This window comes from Entelurus aequoreus, linkage group LG03 (genome assembly GCF_033978785.1).
Source record: "Entelurus aequoreus isolate RoL-2023_Sb linkage group LG03, RoL_Eaeq_v1.1, whole genome shotgun sequence".
Classification (NCBI taxonomy): Eukaryota; Metazoa; Chordata; class Actinopteri; order Syngnathiformes; family Syngnathidae; genus Entelurus; species Entelurus aequoreus.
In genome coordinates, this window is record NC_084733.1 from 25912768 (window position 1) to 25935684 (window position 22917).

General features: G+C 39.5%; 1 protein-coding gene across 7 annotated transcripts in view; it reads left to right on the forward strand.

Annotated features, from left to right (window-relative positions):
• The window catches only part of LOC133646321 (sorting nexin-14-like), a 64430-nt gene that overhangs the window by 19781 nt on the left and 21732 nt on the right, over window positions 1-22917 (forward strand). For 3 of the 7 annotated variants that reach the window (XR_009825271.1, XM_062041559.1, XM_062041558.1), the window contains exons 14-22: window positions 221-376; window positions 452-576; window positions 2661-2719; window positions 2871-2897; window positions 6726-6869; window positions 10608-10740; window positions 12177-12363; window positions 15578-15661; window positions 20517-20617. Coding sequence is in view for 6 of the 7 variants with exons in the window: in XM_062041559.1 (XP_061897543.1) it covers window positions 221-376; window positions 452-576; window positions 2661-2719; window positions 2871-2897; window positions 6726-6869; window positions 10608-10740; window positions 12177-12363; window positions 15578-15661; window positions 20517-20617 (1016 nt within the window). In the remaining variant the exon portion in view is untranslated. The remainder of the gene's footprint in view (window positions 1-220; window positions 377-451; window positions 577-2660; window positions 2720-2870; window positions 2898-6725; window positions 6870-10607; window positions 10741-12176; window positions 12364-15577; window positions 15662-20516; window positions 20618-22917) is intronic. The other 4 variants (XM_062041561.1, XM_062041560.1, XM_062041563.1 and 1 more) reach the window with 2 other exon arrangements.

A 22917-nucleotide genomic window follows, 5' to 3' on the forward strand; every position in this document is an offset into this window, starting at 1 on the left:
ACAAGGTACATTTAGGATCAGTTTATTGTAATATACAATAAACTGTGTTAGGTGTCCCTAACACATTATCAGTTTGGAGTTCCTTGGTCTGGAAACCGTTGAAGACCCTTGCTGTAAACTGTACTATTTCAAGTAATTTCTTTGCAAACTACACAATTCAAATGCATTTTTTTTACTGCTAATGTTACAATTTTTATTTGGTCTTTCAACTATGTCTCAGAGGAGTTCAACGACAGGATACTGTGCCCAGAGTTACCCGACTCAGAGAAGATGATGCTTCATGATGAGGTGAAGAAGATCTACGAGACTTACTGTCTAGACGAGAGCGTCGACAAGATCCGTTTCGACCCCTTTATTGTGGAAGAGATACGTAACAGTATGTGACATACCACACCCTCGCAATGTATCAGAGATGGCTATGCATAGATCTTTTATTTGTGTACTTCTTCAGTTGCAGAGGGCCTGTATTCGGAGGTGGTAAAGCTTCAGACCATGAGATGTTTGTTCGAAGCATATGAACATGTCCTCTCGCTACTGGAGAACGTCTTTACACCCATGTTCTGCCACAGTGATGAGGTAAGCATTCTGAGTAGACCATCAAAGAAATTATTGTACTCACACCACCCTCATACCTAAAAAAGCATGTTGTTGGTACTCGCAGAACTGCAGTGAAATGATCTACAATCATGAAATTAATATAATAATCTTCCTTTCCAGAAATGTATCAACACCTTATTAAATGCACAGGCACAATTTTACAAGTGTGAAAATTAGTTCAGCGAACAATAAAATACCAGTACAAATAAAGGTACTTTGCAAGTATTAATTTATTTTATCAAGTGTGTGTGTGTATTTATGTATATATTAATGTAACTGTATATCTTAATGTAACTGTATATATGTATGTATATGTATATATGCGTGTATATATGTATAAACATGCAGATACACACGTGTGTGTGTGTGTGTGTGTGTGTGTATCTGCATGTTTATATATATATATGTATCTGCATGTTTGTTTGTATGTATGTATGTATGTATATATATATGTATGTTTATATATATATATATGTATCTGCATGTTTGTTTGTATGTATGCATATATACTTACTCTATTTATGTATACATATATACATAGTTATGTATACATATGATTATATATGTGTATATATACATGTATATGTATACGTGTGTATATATGTTTGTGTGTGTGTGTGTGTGTGTATATATATATATGTATGTGTATATGTATGTATAAATGGATAAAAATGGTAGTTATGAAAAACACAAACTTACTTATTTTCAACTGTATGGAATGGACTTATGCTGTCTTTTTTTGGGAGTGGTATTTCCTTTTTTGGTGGCACCTAGTGGCCACCATGATTACATTAAGTTCATGATTCAATAGGTTGAATGATGCCGATATGTTTGTTCCTTATTTTAATGCGCTTCTGGTCTGCAGACTTTATATCTGTAAGTAATTTATAACTGTCATAATTAAAATCTTTATATTGAAAAATGTTTTAGACTACAATATTGTTTGATTAAGGAGACTTATTCTGTGAGTCTAGCTTGTGTGTTATTGTGTGCTTAGCTGTTATGTAGCTGCTAGCTCCTAGTAGACTTTAGCCAACCATGTTTACTTTTTCTAAATGACTTGACTAAAATGCAAGAAAAGACCAAACTTATGTGTTTATTAGAGGACCTTTTAGATGTTAGCTGGCTGTCCAGCTTTGCACAAGTAAACTTGCTGCAGGACTGCTTGTACTGAAGATTTTAGATGAAAGCTGATATAATCCAATACTTATTTTTTTGCTGATATCAAATGAATATCGGATCGGTACACCTCTACTATTTATGACCGACTGCTCGTTTTATTTTGTAAGTAAATATTTTGGACTTGCAAAATTAATTTTTTCTTAGACAAGGCACTTTTATTGTCAATAAATTTGTCTATAAATGTATAATATGTATAGTTTATATTTTGGCAAGTCACATTTTATTTTGCTTATTTTAGTTAATATATCACCAATTTGTATACATATTACTAAAGATACGTAAACTGGTCAAACATATTCTAACAAAGTTTTTATATTATATAATATATATTCTGCATGCTATATATTCTAACAAATTCTTAGTGAAAAATAATATATTTTTTATATGTATAATTTTGATATTATATCTTGCATTGATTGCAGTTTGGCCAGTATGGTCCTTTTTCTTGTCATAGTTCATATCAAAACACATACCCCAGTTGATCTTTTTTTCTCTTCTTTTGAGGTTTGCTGAGCTCTAGCTCACAAAACATGCTGACTTCTACTGTAATTCAATAATTAGTCCCATAGGGTAAATTAGTGTATAGTTCTACTAAAATGATTTACACTGTACTGCATCCTATTTCTGCTGACATCAGAACTGACCCAATGTTAAATCAAACATAGAACAGCTGGCCAATGACACGACATTGGCATCAAGTCAAGCGCTAAAGTGAACAGTTGGGTAGAACAGTAGCCATTGTGCACAGCTGACTCCCACCCAGCTGTAAAACAAAATGACATCTGATACTATGTAGCTGTGTAATATTAAAGCATCAGGGGTCCATGGAAATGTGGACGCATTTATATGCATGTATGGATTTCATTTTTCTGTATTTCCAGTACTTCCGACAACTTCTAAGAGGAGCTGAGTCCCCCGCTAGGAATTCCAAAATGAGCAGGTTGGTGTCAATTGTACGACTAGTGTGTGTGTCTGTGTGTGTGTTTGTCTACAGAAAAATGGGGAATTTGTATGTATGACTTGGGTTCTACCTATCTATCATGGGGTGCGGCTTGTGTGTGGCCCCTAACTCCTTATGCATATTGTTCCAGAAATAGCGTCAGTATGGATGACATCCGGTGAGTACAAGGCATCGCCGTTCCCTAACAGAAAAAACAGCGTCTGGCTGAGCCGTGCTGCAAAATACAAGCCATTATTGTTTGACTCTTCTACATATGAGGATGCGCTGCCTTTTTAACAATGCCATTATTACCTGGCCTTCAGGGAGGAAGTCAATTAGCATGATGTAATACAACACCAGTTCACTAAATGAGCACGCTCTCTTTTTGTGCTAACCAAAAGGAGCACGTAGGCTTGAGGACCTATTGAGCTCAATTAAGAGTTAATTAACTTCACTGGACACTTATTTAGGTACACATTATACAAGAGCTGCATTAAAAATTCTCCAAAGGTAATAATGCTCACCTTTAATTGGCATATTTTATACCTGAGCCTTCTCTCACACTCTGTCGGAAATAAAACTCAATAATTGTGCCTTTTAACATAAGTTTAGGGTTTTCTTTATTTTTATGAAGTCTTGAAAAACTCTTAACGATCATTTTGCTTCTCAAATACGGTATCAGAAAGTGCTATCTGGGTGATGCAGCGCTGATACACCACTGCAAACTACAACCATAATAGTGGGCATATTGTTTAATAAAGGCATTTATGTAATGCAACTTTTGTTCCGGATCGTTAAGTGCATCCGCAAAGTGTTCACACCACTTCACTTTTTCCGCAATTTGTTATGTTGCAGCCTAATTCCAAAATGGAATAAATTGATTTTTGTCCTCAAAATTCTACGCACAATAACCCATGACGACAACGTGAAAAAAAAAGTTTGCTTCGATTTTGCATATTTATTAAACATTTAAAAAATCACATGTACATAAGTATTCACAGCTTTTGCTCAATACTTTGTTGATGAACCTTTGGCAGCAATTACAGCCGCAAATCTTTTTGAATACGATGCTACAAGCTTGGCACACATATCTTTGGGCAGTTTTGCTCATTCCTCTTTGCGGCACTTCTCAAGCTCCATCAGGTTGGATGGAAAGAGTTGGTTTTCACCCAGGATGTCTCTTCACACTCCTGCATTAATTTCTCTATCCTGACTAATTTTCCAGATCCTGTCACTGAAAAACATCCCTGCCTTCACCATGCTTCACAGTAGAGATGGTATTGGCCTGGTGATGAGCGGTGCCTGGTTTCCTCCAAACAATCAATCAATCAATGTTTATTTATATAGCCCTAAATCACAAGTGTCTCAAAGGGCTGTACAAGCCACAACGACATCCTCTGTACAGAGCCCACATACGGGCAAGGACAACTCACCCCAGTGGGACGTCAATGAGAATGACTATGAGAAACCTTGGAGAGGACCGCATATGTGGGTAACCCCTCCCCCCTCTAGGGGAGACCGAAAGCAATGGATGTCGAGTGGGTCTGACATAATATTGTGAAAGTCCAACACATCAGCGAAAGTCCAGTCCATAGTGGGGCCAGCAGGAACCATCCCGAGCGGAGACGGGTCAGCAGCATAGAGATGTCCCCATCCGATGCACAGGCTAGCTGTCCACCCCGGGTTGGGAGCAGAGTAGAAAAGAAAAGAAACGGCAGATCAACTGGTCTAAAAAGGGAGTCTATTTAAAGGCTAGAGTATACAAATGAGTTTGAAGATGAGACTTAAATGCTTCTACTGAGGTAGCATCTCTAACTTTTACCGGGAGGGCATTCCATAGTATTGGAGCCCGAATAGAAAACGCTCTATAGCCCGCAGACTTTTTTTGGGCTCTGGGAATCACTAATAAGCTGGAGTTCTTTGAACGCAGATTTCTTGTCGGGACATATGGTACAATACAATTGGCAAGATAGGCAGGAGCTTGACCGTGTAGTATTTTATACGTAAGTAGTAAAACCTTAAAGTCGCATCTTAGGTGCACAGGAAGCCAGTGCAAGTGAGCCAGTATAGGCGTAATATGATCAAACTTTCTTGTTTTTGTCAAAAGTCTAGCAGCCGCATTTTGTACCATCTGTAACCTTTTAATGCTAGACATAGGGAGGCCCGAAAATAAAACGTTACAGTAATCGAGAAGAGATGTAACGAACGCATGGATAATGATCTCAGCATCGCTTGTGGACAAAATGGAACGAATTTTAGCGATATTACGGAGATGAAAGAAGGCCGTTTTAGTAACACTCTTAATGTGTGACTCAAACGAGAGAGTTGGGTCGAAGATAATACCCAGATTCTTTACCGAGTCGCCTTGTTTAATTGTTTGGTTGTCAAATGTTAAGGGGGTATTATTAAATAGATGTCGGTGTTGAGCAGGACCGATAATCAGCATTTCCGTTTTCTTAGCGTTGAGTTGCAAAAAGTTAGCGGACATCCATTGTTTAATTTCATTAAGACACGCCTCCAGCTGACTACAATCCGACACCTGGAGTTCAATCTTTGTCTCATCAGACCAGATCATTTTTTTCTCATGGTCTGAGAGTCTCCCTTGTGCCTTTTAGCCTCCAACAAATAACATGAGTTAGAAACACAGAAGGTGACCAGAATGCCATTTGTTTACAACTGAATGGAATGCTTACGTAGGGGATTCTGACTAATTTGGACTGGTAGTAGTTGATCCACAGCGATCGTTCTGCCACATAATACCTCAATGCTAATGAGGGGAAATTACACTTCAACAACTCATTAGCTTTGACGGTAGGACTGCTCGTTTACATCAAAACAGTTGTTTTGGTCACTACAAAAGGGCAAAACCATCCGTGCCCAGGCACATCCCCCTAGTTTTTTGAGTATAAATATTTTTGATTTTGTCACCAGCCGCTAGACTAGATCTGACCAATCTAAGTCTATGAGCACAAACTGATGAAGCCTACTCGGATGAGAGGCAAAACGTCTTTGAAGACAAACTAAACAGTCCAGTTGTGATCGATTGAATGCCCTGAGTTGCTAAGAAATGGTTTCCGTCTGGCCACTCTACCATACAGACCTGATTGGTGGATTGCTGCAGCGACGGTTTTTCTTCTGGGAGATTCTCCTCTCCACAGAAGAATGCTGTAGCTCTGACAGAGTGACCATCAGGTTCTTGGTCACCTCCCTGACTAGACTAAGATGAATGCAGCAATGTACAGAGACATCCTGGATGAAAACCAACGCTTCCCATCCAATATGATGGACCTTGAGAGGTGCTGGGGCGGCATAGCTCGGTTGGTAGAGTGGCCGTGCCAGCAGCTTGAGGGTTCCAGGTTCAATTCCTGCTTTCGCCATCCTGGTCACTGCCGTTGTGTCCTTGGGCAAGACACTTTGCCCACCTGCTCCCTGTGCCACCCACACTGGTTTAAATGTAACTTATGTGCATCAACACAGTATTGATTAAAGGCTGTGAATACTTATGTACATGAGATTTTATTTAGTTTTTTTACTTTTAATATATTTGCAAAATGGGCAGCACGGTGGCGCAGGTAATAGTGTCAAAACCCTTTGAGTACTTTGAAGATAGAAAAGTGCTAAACAAGTATAACCCATTTACCATTGTGTGTAGACTTTTGAGGACAAAAATATTTTTGTCCATTTTGGAATAAGGCTGTAACATAACAAAATGTGGAAAAAGTGAAGTGCTGTGAATATTTTCCAGATGCACTATACTTCAGAATGTTGGCGTTAGGGTTTGGTTGTTTCCTTGTTACCAAGGCAGTTTTCACAGCAGAAGAGAGCCGCACGTTGCATTTTAACATGGAAGCATGTAGGAGGTGCCTAAACTAACATCATCATCCACTCAGGCTCTGTGCCGTAACATTGCCGTGCTGCCGATGTGTGTCTGTGTCCACCATGCTGCCTGCCCTGGTATGGTGCATCCTCTCCCTCCATCGGGGAAGTAACCCTGTTCTGCTTATAGTTCCTGGGACTGGAGCCCCGACTCTCCGTCCTCACAGTTCACCGCCTCTGGCAGCTCTTCACCTGCATCTTTTAACTCCCTCCATGCCCAGTTAACGACTTTTCCATACGGCTCGCTATCCCACCGCCACTCCCTATCACCCAAGTAAGTCAGGGTCCATCTATCCATCCATCGATGCTGTGGTGCAGTGTGATGTCATGCTGGCGAAATCCCCCTCCTTCCCTGCCCCCAACCCTGATCCAACCAGCAGCATGCGGCCAACCATTTATTTATTTGTGTCCTCCAAACCAATTAATTGTCATTTTCTGTGACTGTCCATCACAGAGAACACATGTACTGTGTCTGTTCTAACACAATATTCTATTCATTTTCTCGGGTATTATTGTGCTTCTATCTAAAAAAAACAACTATACGTTAGGTCAGGAAAAAACAGAGGCTATTTCATCCCTACAAGGCTGTTTCGCCGGTTTCCCTGCTCTTCAGGGCAATCTACCCTGAAGAGTAGGTAAACCCGTGAAACAGGCTTGTAGGGATGAAATAGTCTCTGAGTTTTTTAAGCCTGTTTCGCAGGTTTCCCAGCTTACAAGGGGATCTTCCCTGAAGAACAGGGAAACCTGCGAAACAGCCTTGTAGGGATGAAATAGCCTCTGTGTTTTTCTTGACCTAACGTATATTCTGCTCTACTGTATAACGGATAAACCACAGAAACCTTGACTAAAAAAAACTACACATTTTGAAATATATCAAGCCAAGGGCAGGGGTTTTAAATTACCCGAGGACAAATGTTAAATTTGCAACAATTTTGTTAACACTATAAAATATGTCTTTAATGATTTTTAATAATGCGTTATGTCAAACAAATTTTAAAATCAGATTATTCCCACTTTTGAATTGGAGTTCAATCATGATTAATCGCAGCACACCAGTAAGAGTCTCCTTACTCATCTTTGCACTGGCATATGCATTGACCTGATCACTGACTGTATAACAACCTGACCTGCCTTTTAGGTAACAATCCACAGTTAAGGTATATAGGAGCATGTGCAGGCCAAAAAATTGTGTAATTAATCAGCGTATATACATGATTAATGCAATACTTTTTTGTCAATCACATGGCGTAACGTGTTAATTTTGACAGCCCTAGTTTATGCCTAACCAAACTTTCAGGTTTTATACTTGTAGGTCAATGCAAGAACACTGTTTTTGTATGCCATCCAACATAGATTGTCTAACATCAAGAGGCCAAAAGTCAGATCTCTTGTGAGACATATTCTTTGACAAGTTCTACGCTGATCACGCGCCGTTCCTGCCATTTAGTGCAACGAGGTGCATGTAAAATGTCAATTAATGAATGACAGAGTGCTTCATATGAACATTTACTGCAAACTTTTTCCTGGCCCCTTCCTGCTCTGCCACTGATAAAGATGTAATTGCAAATTTCCACTCACCGTCCCCGGTGGCTCTCAGTGTTGATACACTGGTTGTAAGTTAGACATACTGAGTTTGGTCCCTGCTGAGAGTTGAGGGAGGCAGAAATATTTGCTTATGTTTTAATTATGTATGTGATATATTGCATAAAAATAACTTGAGTAGGTCCAAATCATGCATCTATCAGTCAAATTCATTAAACTCAAGTTTAAGTCGAGTAGTGCTAAAATTGTTTCACAGAAAAAGTGAAACATTTTGTTAATTAGCCAGAATTTTAAACTGATGTCTTTAAACTCTCAAGGTCAATTGTTATTTATGCTCAGTGGCCTTGTGGTTAGAGCAGACCTAGGCATTCTGCGGCCCGCGGGCCACATCTGGCCCTTTCTGCGTCCCTGTCCGGCCCGCGTGAGGCCAATCATAAATTACAAAATACATTTAAAAAAGTATCTATGTCGAGTGTGCAATACAACGGTGCTACTTTTGTTTTGAAAAGCGTTATTTGTATTACTTCCGTGTGGACGTATGCGCGTGCGTGATTGTGAGTGAATGTGAACAGCTGCAATCACAAATTACAAAATAAAGTTGAAAAAATATCTATGTCGTGCGCGCAATACAACTGTGCTGCTTTCATTTTGAAAAGTGTTATTTATGTGCGTATGTCCGTGTGTAACCTGTGAGTGAAGGTGCACAGCGACAAGTGATGCACGGTTTACACCCGAGACGCTAAAAAGAGAAAAGTTGATGAGGAATCTCGTGTTTTCAACAAGACATGGGCTGCCAAGCAACGTTCCCTCTAAGGTGCACGCCTGCGCAATTGCGCACTGCTCAAGCGTCCTCTGCACACAGCAAATATGCCACGCACCAAATCAAACCCATCTGAATTCTAAACAAAATAAACACATTTATTCTGTGTAAGTTTGCAATGCAACTCTGAGTGACAGTGACAACAAGCGGCCCGAACGGTGTTCGTCAACACCGTTCAATTGAACACCGTTCAATTACTGTAACGTCTATCGAGATGCTTCGAGGCCAAGAATTATATTGATCACTTTATTGAGCAAAACTGTTTATATTCGGCCATAACCACACCAAAAACATGAGTAAAACACTTCTATCTCGAAAAACTAGTCGTTTTCTGCCGTACAAACCAGGCCAAAACTGTCTGTCACCAACACGCATACCACTAAACCACTGGTGCGTTTATGGCCACACAAAAAGTCGGACAACTCAAACACCACACAAAGTTACTCTATGACTCCTCAGTCATACGTGTGCTTATTTTGCTGTCATTTATTATTAATGTTAATTTATTGATATTAATCATGGGATGCTGTTACTAGAGAAAGTTACAGGAATGCACACTTCATCCTATGCTTACATTTCATTGTGCAACATGAGGATGTTTAAGGGGAACTAAATGTGATCTCTGAAAGGGGTACAAATGATTTCCAAAGCAGTGCTTTTGGTATAAAGTTAAGTTAGGTTAAATGAAAGTATTATTATTATAATTATTGTTATTTATCCTTCGGTATATATCAAAAATAATATTGAGCGAAATTTAATTGAAATATTGTCGATGTGGCCCTCCAGCAGTGCCCGGGTTGCTCATGCGGCCCCCGGTAAAAATTAATTGCCCACCCCTGGGTTAGAGTGTCCGCCCTGAGATCGGTAGGTCGTGAGTTCAAACCCCGGCCGAGTCATACCAAAGACTATAAAAATGGGACCCATTACCTCCCTGCTTGGCACTCAGCATCAAGGGTTGGAATTGAGGGTTAAATCACCAAAATGAATCCCGGGCGTGGCCACCACTGCTGCTCACTGCTCCCCTCACCTCCCAGGGGCTGAAACAAGGGATGGGTCAAACGCAGAGAGTAATTTCACCACACCTAGTGTGTGTGACTATCAGTGGTAATTTAATTTAATTTTTAATGTAACATGTAAGAGCAAGAACCCACATGATTTTGGATGTTATTCCACCAAAGATGTCTACAAACATGAGATCAGCGTGTGTCTTCCTTCCCTGTTTTTGGTTGCTCTTCAAATTGTCTGAGACCATTGCAACACAAGCGCTCTATTAATTTTTGACTGACACAGCAGATCCTATCAGAATGTTTTTGTCCGCTCTCTGTCAACAGCTGGATATTATCTGACTGATGTAATTTTTTAGTTCAATCCAGACATCTGTTCATGCAATCTCTGCTCCCTGCTGTGTGCTATGTTTGCTTATGTCTCCACGGTAACCGATGGAGACATTTCATTCATTCTATGAATGCAGCTCGGCTTTGCTTTGGCTTCTTCAGCTCTCCCCTCCCTTTGTCTGATGCACAGAGATGATACGCTGCAGTGTGCTGTTTACTTCCCTCCCTTGCTATCTGCCACGATCCCTTCCCTGTCATTTTGTTGTTTTTCATCTCCTGCGCGTGGTCTAATAACGCCCCCGTCTGTGACCCGCAGGAGCACGTCAAAGAGAGGCGAGTCCTTTGGGATCAGCCGCATTGGCAGTAAGATCAAGGGGGTTTTCAAGAGCACAACCATGGAGGGAGCCATGTTGCCGGCCTATGGGGTGGTGGAGGGAGAGGATGATCTGGTGAGCCAAAGCCAGTCATTATACAGGCACTCATATTTGGATTGTTTGATTACAGTCATCAGCATGTAATTGTCTGTCACTCATGCAGTGGACTCATTTCTAAATGTGATCAATCCGTAGCATGCATGCCTTTAAAGTGACCACATGAAGGCGTCAGTGAGTCAGGAAAAAAACAGCTCTCAAATGTTCTGCAGAAGTCATTTGTAATAGATAACTGCCCCCAAAGAGATATTACTTGTGGCCATGTGTTTGTTTTTTTGAAATTATGTGCATGTTTTTCTTTAAATGTTATCTCCTTTCCTTTCTTTGTCAGGGGGGGGATATACACAAGGATATCCTGTGCTTTCCTTGACCTTTTCTATTTTTAATGTCAAGTACAGCCAATTTTCTTTTAAAAACCTACTCCCTCCAGTTTTTCCATATTTGTTCAATGACTCAACATCGATAAGATTGTGAAACACATGGAAAGTTCATTGGTTGGGATTAAACAAACCTACGCTTCGGTAGCCATTGTGACTTTGAGCCCTTATCTCAAGAAGCACCACGTGACTTAGACCACTGTTTTTAAACCACTGTGCCGGGGCACACTAGTGTGCCGTGAGATACAGTCTGGTGTGCCGTGGGAGATTATCTAATTTCACCTATGTGGGTTAAAAATATTTTTTCCAAACCAGTAATTATCTGCAAATTATGTGTTGTTGTTGAGTGGCTGTCTAGAGCTCGGCAGAGTAACCGTGTAATACTTATCCATATCAGTAGGTGGCAGCTGGTAGCTAATTGCTTTGTAGATGTCGGAAACAGCGAGAGGCAGCGTGCAGGTAAAAAGGTGTCTTATGTTTAAACCAAAAATAAACAGGTGAGTGCCCCTAAGAAAAGGCATTGAAGCTTAGGGTAAAACTAAAAACTAAAACTAAAACTGAACTGGCTACAAAGTCAACAAAAACAGAATGCTGGACGACAGCAAAGACTTACTGTGGAACAAAGACGTGTACATGCAATGTACATCCGAAAGGATAAAAACAACTGAAATATTCTTGATTGCTAAAACAAAGTAGATGCGGGAAATATCGCATGAAACTGCTATAGGAAAATACCCAAAAAAGAGAAAAAGCCACCAAAATAGGAGCGCAAGACAAGAAGTAAAACACTACACACAGGAAAACAGCAACAAACTCAAAATAAGTCACGGCGTGATGTGACAGGTGGTGACAGTACACCTACTTTGAGACAAGAGCTATAGTGATGCATGGTTGGTTATGGTTTAAAGTCATATCCAACAATTGCGACAACAACTTTTTACTGTCAACTGAGTTTCGTTTTTTAATGACTTCTGCTGGTGGTGTGCCTCCGGATTTTTTCAACGCAAAAAATGTACCTTGGCTCAAAAAAGGTTGAAAAACACTGACTTAGACTTCTACTGCATCCTCACATTCCAGGTGGAGGAAGCCATGATGGTGCTGGAGGATGACTCCCCGATAGAGGCGGCCTCCACGCCCAGCACGCCGCGCAATCTCTCTGCCTGGAACATCACCATCCCTTACATTGACTTCTATGACGATGACGTGAAGAGGGAGAGGATTCCGGTGTTCTGCATCGATGTGGAGCGTAACGACCGCAAAGCAGGTGAGCCCACATCAGTGACGTCTGACCAAAACTTTGTCAAAAGTCTACTCTGTCTTAAAGGGGTCATATTATGATTTTGAAAAAAAAAAATCGACATTTACAACACTTCCTTGTGGTTTACATAACATGAAATATAAAAAGGGCTGGGGGCGATAGCCTTGGGGTTGGTGGTGGGTTTTCCTTATCGTGGGTGGGTGGGCAGGGGCCCAGCCTGTTCCCCTCTGGTGCTGGGTCTCCTTGGGCTTCCTTCTTCCCCTGGGGGGTGGGGCAGTGTCTGGCTTAGATAGATAGTACTTTATTGATTCCTTCAGCAGAATTCTCTCAGGAAAATTAAAATTCCAGCAGCAATTTACAGAATTGAGAACAAATTTAAAAAGTAATAATGGGGGTATAAATGGAAATAAAATATAACAATAAGAATAAAAATATAACCGTAAAAATAAGAATATAACAAGAGAAACTAGGCAGTAGTGACCATGTTATGAAAATGTATTGCACTTTAAAAAAAAAAAGTTATTGTTTTGCATCCCCTGTCATCCTAGTACCCCCCTCCCCCCAGAGAGGAGTTGTACAGTCTGATGGTGTGTGCAACAAAGGAGTTTTTAAGTCTATTAGTCCTGCACTTGGGATGAAGCAGTCTAGCACTGAACAGGCTCCTCTGGCTACTGATGACGGTATGCAGAGGGTGACTGGCATCATCCATGATGCTCAGTACTTTTTCCACAGTCCTCTTCTCTGCCACTGTCACCAGTGAGTCCAGTTTTATTCCGATCATGGAGCCGGCCCGCCTGATCAGTTTCTCCAGTCTGGAGCAACCACAGACTGGTAGTACATCCACAAGAGTTTTTTGCAAATGTTGAAGGAGCGCAGCCTCCTCAGGAAGTACAGCCTGCTCTGTCCTTTCCTGTACAAGTGGTCCGTGTTAACAGTCCAGTCCAGCTTGTTGTTCACCCACACCCCGAGGTACTTGAATGAGTCCACGGCCTGTACCTCTATCACAATAGGTTGTGACCTTGGACTCGACCTCCCAAAGTCAATGACTAGCTCCTTGGTCTTTGACGGATTGAGCTGCAAGAGGTTCCTGTGGCACCAAACAGCAAAGTCCCTCACCAGGCTCCGAAACTCCTCCTCTCTGCCGTCCCTGATGCACCTGACGATGGCTGTGTCATCCGCAAACGTCTGGATGTGACACAGCTCCGAGTTGTAGCAGAAGTCAGCGGTGTACAGGGTGAAGAGAAGAGAGGCCAGCACCGTTCCCTGCGGTGCTCCGGTGCTGCTGATCACAGTGTCAGACGTGATGTCCTTCAGTCTGACGTACTGTGGCCTATCGGTGAGGTTGTTTGATATCCAGGCAACCAGGCAGGGGTCCACTCGCATTCTGTCCAGCTTGTCCTGGAGAAGGCGGGGCTGGATAGTATTAAAGGCACTTGGCTTGGGCCCCCCTGCGCTGCTGGGCCGCTATCCCCCATGCGGGGGCCCTGGCGGTGCTGCCCAGCTGCCCTGTGATCGTCCCTCTCTTGTGAAATTTTTTTTTATTTTTCAAAATTAATTTATTAATTTATTTGGTTTTAGTTAATTTTTTTTATCATGTGTATATGTACTAGGATGTGTGTATATGTATTGTATCTATAATGTGGAAATATGTGTGTATATACAATATATATATATATATATATATATATATATATATATATATATATATATATATATATATATATATATATATATATATATATATATATATATATATATATATATATATATATATATATATATATATATATATATATATATATATATATATACAGGTGTATATATATATATATATATATATATATAAAATTGAAACCTTTAAAGGGGTGAATAAAATAACCTAAAATCTAATAACCGTGTATGTATATGTATATCTATCTATCTAACACATATACACATTCTGTACATACACAAGCACATATGCGTACATACACTTATGCATATAATCATTTTTCATCAAGCTATATAATGTTTTCCCCCCAGGGGAAACTGGGTAAAACACGGCATACTGATAAACGGTTAACCTATTTTTACTATAACAATCGACAAGGTTAATCTAGTCCTCTTGTCTTTTCCCCCCTCCATTTTTTTGCCTTATGTAATTCAAATTTTGATTGCATTTATGTATTGTTGCATTTACTTTTTTTTTTTGTTGACAATTGAGGTAAATATTATTATTCATTATAAATAATGCTATTTCTATTAGTATTGTTATTGCTCCATTTATTGTGCAATAATTTTCATTGTCATTTCTGTGTTATTACTATATAATTGAGTAACTGCTTCTTTGCTATCATTTATCGTGTCATATTTGTACATTACGTATTTGCTGATGTTCTGTTTTTGTTGTTGTAGTTGCCTCTCTGTCTTATCCCCCTCTTGTAACTGCAATTTCCACCCCTGTCTTCCCTTTTTTTCTTATCTCTATCCCCTCCTGCTCTGGTCCGACTGTGCCAAACATTAAATAAATCCATTTAATCAAGTCAAATACAAATAAGGCAACAAGAAAAGTATCCCACAATTTTGTAAAGTAAATATATCCAGCATATATGGGCATGTACATCAACAATATGATTTGCCTGAGTGGCTAGACAGGACAAAAAAAAACAAAAAACAGGAAAAAGTGGTTCTTTGGTCAACATTTTGCCTAGATTTTTTTTTACAGGCCGTATTTAAGCCGCTTTCTTAATATTTACGTGCCTCCACTTCGACTGAGTCTTCTCCCCGCCAACTGTGTTGTAATTTTTAGCGCTTCCATAGTGAGTCTACTGACAGATATAAGTTTGCATGGCATTAGTGGAGGATTCATGTGCATGTACGAGCCAGTCTGCTCTAAAACAAGAGGGTGAAGAAAAAGAAGCTTATTATGTCGGACTGCAATTGCGGACTTGCGTGAAGCACTTTATGTAAATTTCCACCATTTATGGAGGTATCCGCTGATGTCACAATTGGGGAACAATGTCACAAATTTAGCAAATTCCAAATGGCTTGTTTGGAGGTGGTATGAAGGAATAAAAGATTGCTTTGTAAATATCTGTGCAATGCCTCTATAGTTGGATTTCAAATTTTCGGGAGTTATTCAGATCCCAAATAAATAAAAACCGTTACCAATAAGTAAGTAAAGTTGGTTTTGCATAGTAGGTCCCCTTTAATACTGTTTCCTCTTTGTCTTTTATTACAGTGGGCCACGAGACCGAGCACTGGTCTGTATACAGGAGATATCTGGAGTTTTACGTTCTTGAGTCAAAGCTTACCGAATTTCATGGTAGGTTTATTTTCTCTACGCTGTTGCATTGCAGGTAGCTCCCAGAACCATCAAAATTACATTACAATACCTTGTCAAACTCAAGGTTTCCCTTATGTTATTTGCAGTATGTCACAAAAGTAACACTTTTCTTATCTTTTCAAGGGACAACCCTACAGATATACAACTTGGATATAAATACAGTGGTACCTCCACTTAAGAGTGCCCCAACTTAGTGTTTTGAGATAAGAGCTGTCCCTGGGCTAATTGTTAGGCTTTAAATTGCAAGCATTGGTTAGTTGGTGTAGCCAATGTCACAGTGAACCCTGTAAGGTCAACATCTGGTCCTGCTCCCTAGCTTTAGCTTATAGATAGAGATCAACATAACTTTGTTTTCCCACCATGGGAAGGAAATACAGTGGAATCTCAATTTACGAACTTAATTGGTTCTTGAACATGGTTCGTAAATCAAAAAGCAGTTATGGGGCAAGCTACTTGGAAAATGTAGTAAGCTAAGCCACTATTGATTCTTGATTAAATATAGCTAAGCTAAAGGGGAAGACCCACAGAATTTTAGCAAGCTACACAACAAAAGTAGCTTGCTATATCAACACTACATATATGTAAATATATATCTCAATGTATAACTTTCCACCAAACAAATAGGTAGATTATAAATAATGCTCAGTTGATTGCTTATTATGATAGGTACAAACTGGAAATATGCCCTTTGTCTGGCTTTTTAACATTTCTTTTAACTTGCAAAGTTGTGGTACTAAGTATACAATGAGGGGGGACACACTAGAGACAAATTAAAGGCAGTTAAACAATAATATTATTAGATAAACACAAAAGTGCATATACACTCTATTGGAATGGGGACTTTTCAGAACAGGATCGATTACCGTTTAAACAGAAAACACAGTTACAAAATGACAATCATGGCAAAACTTAAAAGTGCAAAAACATTTGTCTCACAAAGCAGACTCTAACAAACTCCACCTTAACAGAAATCACGAAAAGTGAACATATTTTTGTGGCAGGACGGGAATCCTATGTAAATTTTATACTAAGCAGCATGGGGCAATCCGTATTGCTTGGATTTACATGATGTCACGTCTGGCTCATTAAATATGGGCGGTGGTCAAGCCAGCGTCTGTTCTCAATGGGTACTTGGCGCCATTTAGCTTTTCTCGAGGGAAAAATGCTTATGCTTGAATGAATGAATGAATGAATGATCTTTATTGTCATTGTGCATGTACAGGTACAGGTCCAACGAAATTTAGATTGCTTCCCTGAGGTGCTTTGCATTTAAAAAAAAAAAAGAAACCACACAATATACAAAAACAACACAATATGCAATATACAATGTGGCCTAAGACCACTCTAAGAGGCAATGTAAAAGAAATTGAGACGGTAAAAAGTATAAAGTGACTAGAGAGGAGTAATGCTGAATCCCAGTGTGCTAAGGGGGTTGGAGTCAGCATTTCCTACCTCCTATGCTGTGCAGGCTTTTTATTGTGGATTAATTGTGTGAATAAATATGGTAAATATTGTCACGTTGGCATGTAATTGCTGATTGCACAGTCCCGGATCGTGATTGACCGGGACTGTGCTTGCGTTTTTGTCGGCTGTACAAACCGTTCAAATCGCAAAAAAGGATAAACGTTTCTTCAGAGTTCCTCGAGAGGTAATCAATAAGGGTGGACGAGTGCAAGATTTTACGAAAGAGAACGCTAAAAGTGGCACTCACTCCAGTCAAACGGAGCAGAGTCGAAGAACTCACACGTTTGCAGAAAGAGAAGGAGGTGGGATGGAGGGGCCGTGTGTGTGGGTTCCCTCTCCTCTCAAAGTGTCAGTCCAGAGCGAGTCCCTCCTTCTTTTCAGGCTGGCTTGTTAGCTTTATTTTGGACCCATATTGAGTAAGCAAAATTGACAAAACTTGGAAAATGGAAAGAAAAAAAAATACATGTTGGAAGCACTGAGAAGTGGTGACGGAGTAATGGACAGTGTAAACAGAATATGAGGGAGAGGGCTCTGCACAGGAAGTGGTAATCCCAAAAATGGCTGCGCCCCAAGGCTTACTGCTGCACACTGAATGAATGAACACAATGTTCGTACGAGACATGGTTCGCACAAAGGCATATTTGTGTTTTACACTTTACTTCTCAACTTTAAAAAAAAAAAAAAAAAGCCTAACCAGGGACAAAGGTTGCAAATTAACCTGTGGCTATATGTCTTATGTACTTTGACATCGGTTACCTGTGGGTAGCAAAGTTTAATTGTACCGTCCCTGTCAAATAAATATATAAATTAAAAAAATAAAAATAAGGACAGTGCTGAGAAGAAGTAGATGATATTCATGGAATTAAAAAAAAAAAAAGTGTGTGTGTCGCCAAGTTGGTCAAGCAATTTGAGCGTAGCACTGCTATTCTGCACCATACTGAAGCAAATTGAGTCCAATGCCAGCCAAGGATGTTAAGATAATATATAAACGGCATACATTTATCCATAAAAATATGGAAAAGCTACTGATAGGGTGTTTGACTTAGAAGCAGCTGGAAGGAGATACTGTAGAAGGTAAATACCACACATTGTTTTTACATTACCGGTACTTCATAAAACTCCTGTAGTAAGTACCGTATTTTTCGGACTATGAGTCGCAGTTTTTTTCATAGTTTGGCCGGGGGTGCGACTTATACTCAGGAGCGACTTATGTGTGAAATTATTAACACATTAGCGTAAAATATCAAATAATATTATTTAGCTCATTCACGTAAGAGACGTATAAGATTTCATGGGATTTAGCGATTAGGAGTGACAGATTGTTTGGTAAACATATAGCATGTTCTATATATTATAGTTATTTGAATGACTCTTACCATAATATGATACGTTAACATACCAGGCACGTTCTCAGTTGGTTATTTATGCATCATATAACGTACACTTATTCAGCCTGTTGTTCACTATTCTTTATTTATTTTAAATTGCCTTTCAAATGTCTATTCTTGGTGTTGGGTTTTATCAAATAAATTTCCCCAAAAAATGCGACTTATATGTTTTTTTCCTTATTTATTATGCATTTTCGGCAGGTGCGACTTATACTCCGAAAAAACGGTACATTTATCCATGAAAATATGGAAAAGCTACTGATAGGGTGTTTGACGGAAAAGCAGCTGGAAGGAGATACTGTAGAAGGTAAATACTACACATTATTATTATTATTACTACATTACTTCATAAAACTCCTGTAGTAAGTACATTTATCCATGAAAATATGGAAAAGCTACTGATGGGGTGTTTGACGGAAAGGCAGCTGGAAGGAGATACTGTAGAAGATAATTACTACACATTATTATTACATCATAAAACTACTGTAGTTGGTAGTAGTACAAGCTTTTGTATTGATTTTATACAATATTTAACTCAAGTTTTTTCTTTCTAAATGCATGTTACATGTTAAAATGGTGCTGTTTTAAAGGGTGGTCAAGCACCAATTAAATTTGCTTAATTTCAATGGGAGACATTTAATTGAGAAGTGTTTTGAGGTAAGAGCTCCGTCATAGAACCAATTAAGCTTGTAAGTTGAGGTACTTCTGTACATCGGTAAACATTTACTGTTTTCTAAAAAGAAGTCAACACAGAGCCGTTATATCGCTAAAATACCTGGCAACAGAAGTGAGTACACCGAAGGGTGAATATTTAGTGGCATAACCAATTCTATCTGACACAGTCTTAATCCTTTTTGGCATGAAATGAGTTCGAGTCTGGAGGAGACAACACCTTCTTCCTCAGCAAAGTGTTTGGGCTCATTAGAGGGGCTCATGCTCCACTTCAGAATCGATACATACTGTTTCTTAACTGATCACAGCTCCCCAGAGTTGGCATCCCCTCGTGCAGCCCAAGACGCAATTATCTTGTTACTCAGTTGTGTAGCCAGATATTTACACAATAATGTCTGCGTGTTTGACTCATTTTTTTAGTCGACAATACAGGAAGTCTTTACTCCTATACAAGCTGTACAATGACTACTCAAACGTATATCTTCCATGATATTTTCCTTTGAGAAGATATCCCGTAATAAAATGGTTTCTGAATGGTGAAGGGTGTACTCGCTTTTGTAAGATACTGTATGTATTATGTATACCTTTCAGTTTTAAGTATCCGCTACAGTATTAGTAGTCTTTGTAGGATTTGGTTTTCGACAAACATTTTTTACATAAGTTTGCCTCGGTTTTTCGTATACTGCGTGTAAGAAACTAGTCCATTTGACTGAAGAGTAATGTGCCCAAACAAAGAATCCCATGCATTGGTGGCTCAGTTTCTTTATTATTAATTAATTAAAATTATTATTAAAAAACGAGTCACTATGGGGCCAAATAACGTTGCAAGTGCCAGCCCTTTTGATAAGGAAAGAACTGGTAAGAAGTACAAAAGTGGCATCCCTCTCTTCCTCCCGCTCTGCTAATTGTCATCTTTGCAAACAAGTGGTTAACGAAGATAAAAATTGTCACATTTTCATGTAGCTATTTTATTCGTTATTTACATGTATTTCACATTTTTTTTCTGCATGTAAAACTACAATAATTATCATTAAAATGTGAGTTATGTTAATATTTTAGTGTGTCTGGTCTAGATTTATTGTAATTACATTATTTCTTTTGGGAAAAGTTGTCTGGTGTTTGTACCATATTACTATACAACGAAACCTTCATTAGACCTTTTGGAACAGATTACCAACACAAACTGAGGTACCACTGTGTTCCTCAATGACTTCTAATTTCCATAGTATTTAGTTAGCAACTATGACACATCTGTCGCCCTTGTGCTGGAGTACATTCATGCATTCATTTTATTTGAAATCCTGCTGCAGGATCATTTCCAGATGCACAGTTGCCTTCCAAGAGAATCATCGGTCCTAAGAATTATGAGTTCCTCACATCCAAGAGGGAGGAGTTTCAGGAGTACCTTCAGGTGGGTGTTCAGGTGGCGATTTGCTAATGATTTCAATTTAGACAGCGAGGCTACATTGATGTGTAATTATCATATCAAGCCTATGAAGAAGACACATTTTCTTGTCAAGTAAATGCACAGCTTCAGTCACTGCCAAATACTCGACTAATTTGACAATTGTCTCTGAACTGACGCCAGCCCGGCTTCATTTTGCCGTGACATGGTGACATTGAAGTGCAAATGCAGCCTAGGCATTTGTATTCATTCCACTTTCCTTTTCTCCCAAGTCACACACAACCCTTGTCCTTATGAATCCTTCCACGCTAGAGTTCTCTTTTAATTTAAGTTGGAACCTTCCCAGTTCTCAGCAGCTGGAAGACTTGACTTATGAACATGTTAAGAAAAGAGGGGGCCCTTGCAGTGACTAAAGGTATACCTTGTCAGTCTTCCAGCTGGACAAGAAGCTAACAAACATTCAAAGAGTATCACTGACTTTTTTGGGGGGTGGGAAAGAGACAAGTTTATAGAATCCAGTACCAGATGTGTATTTTGGAGAGGAAATAAATACCACAAACCCTATGTTATGCAAACATTACACAATCCAACATCTGCAAGTAGTTTTTGATAGCATGTAATGTTTTGGTGGGATTAATGTCACACTTTGCAGAGGAAGGAACTGTGCACATAACTGGATACATTTCCCCCAGACGATCAACAAATTAATTATTTTAATGGTGAAAAGTAATAATGAACTACAATGAAAGTAGAGCACACTAGTGTACTGTAGGATTGAATTAACTTTGTTAGCTCTTTTTGGAGAAATAGGTCTGCACCTCATACTGACATGTGAGTGTACCAAAACAATTTACCACCATTTAACAAGTGCAACATCTGTATCTGGTAAACTAGGACTTCAACAGTGATTTAAAACAACACACTTAGGGCCCGATGAACTCAAGGTTTGCATGTACAAACCCCGTTTCCATATGAGTTGGGAAATTGTGTTGTATGTAAATATAAACGGAATACAATGATTTGCAAATCCTTTTCAACCCATATTCAATTGAATGCACTACAAAGACAAGATATTTGATGTTCAAACTCATAAACTTTTTTTTTTTTTGCAAATAATTAACTTAGAATTTCATGGCTGCAACACGTGCCAAAGTAGTTGGGAAAGGCCATGTTCACCACTGTTACATGGCCTTTCCTTTTAACAACACTCAGTAAACGTTTGGGAACTGAGGAGACACATTTTTTAAGCTTCTCAGGTGGAATTCTTTCCCATTCTTGCTTGATGTACAGCTTAAGTTGTTCAACAGTCCGGGGGTCTCCGTTGTGGTATTTTAGGCTTCATAATGCGCCACACATTTTCAATGAGAGACAGGTCTGGACAGTCTAGTACCCGCACTCTTTTACTATGAAGCCACGTTGATGTAACACTTGGCTTGGCATTGTCTTGCTGAAATAAGCAGGGGCGTCCATGGTAACGTTGCTTGGATGGCAACATATGTTGCTCCAAAACCTGTATGTACCTTTCAGCATTAATGGCACCTTCACAGATGTGTAAGTTACCCATGTCTTGGGCACTAATACACCCCATACCATCACAGATGCTGGCTTTTCAACTTTGCGCCTATAACAATCCGGATGGTTCTTTTCCTCTTTGGTCCGGAGGACACGACATCCTCAGTTTCCAAAAACAATTTGAAATGTGGACTCGTCAGACCACAGAACACTTTTCCACTTTGTATCAGTCCATCTTAGATGAGCTCAGGCCCAGCGAAGCCGACAGCGTTTCTGGGTGTTGTTGATAAACGTTTTTTGCCTTGCATAGGAGAGTTTTAACTTGCTCTTACAAATGTAGCAACCAACTGTAGTTAATGACAGTGGGTTTCTGAAGAGTTCCTGAGCCCATGTTTGGATATCCTTTACACACTGATGTCGCTTGTTGATGCAGTACAGCCTGAGGGATCGAAGGTCACGGGCTTAGCTGCTTACGTGCAGTGATTTCTCCAGATTCTCTGAACCCTTTGATGATATTACGGACCGTAGATGGTGAAATCCCTAAATCCCTTGCAATAGTATGTTTGAGAAAGGTTTTTCTTAAACTGTTCAACAATTTGCTCACGCATTTGTTGACAAAGTGGTGACCCTCGCCCCATCCTTGTTTGTGAATCTACTTTTATACCCAATTATGGCACCCACCTGTTCCCAATTTGCCTGTTCACCAGTGGGATGTTCCAAATAAGTGTTTGATGAGCATTCCTCAACTTTATCAGTATTTATTGCCACCTTTCCCAACTTCTTTGTCACGTGTT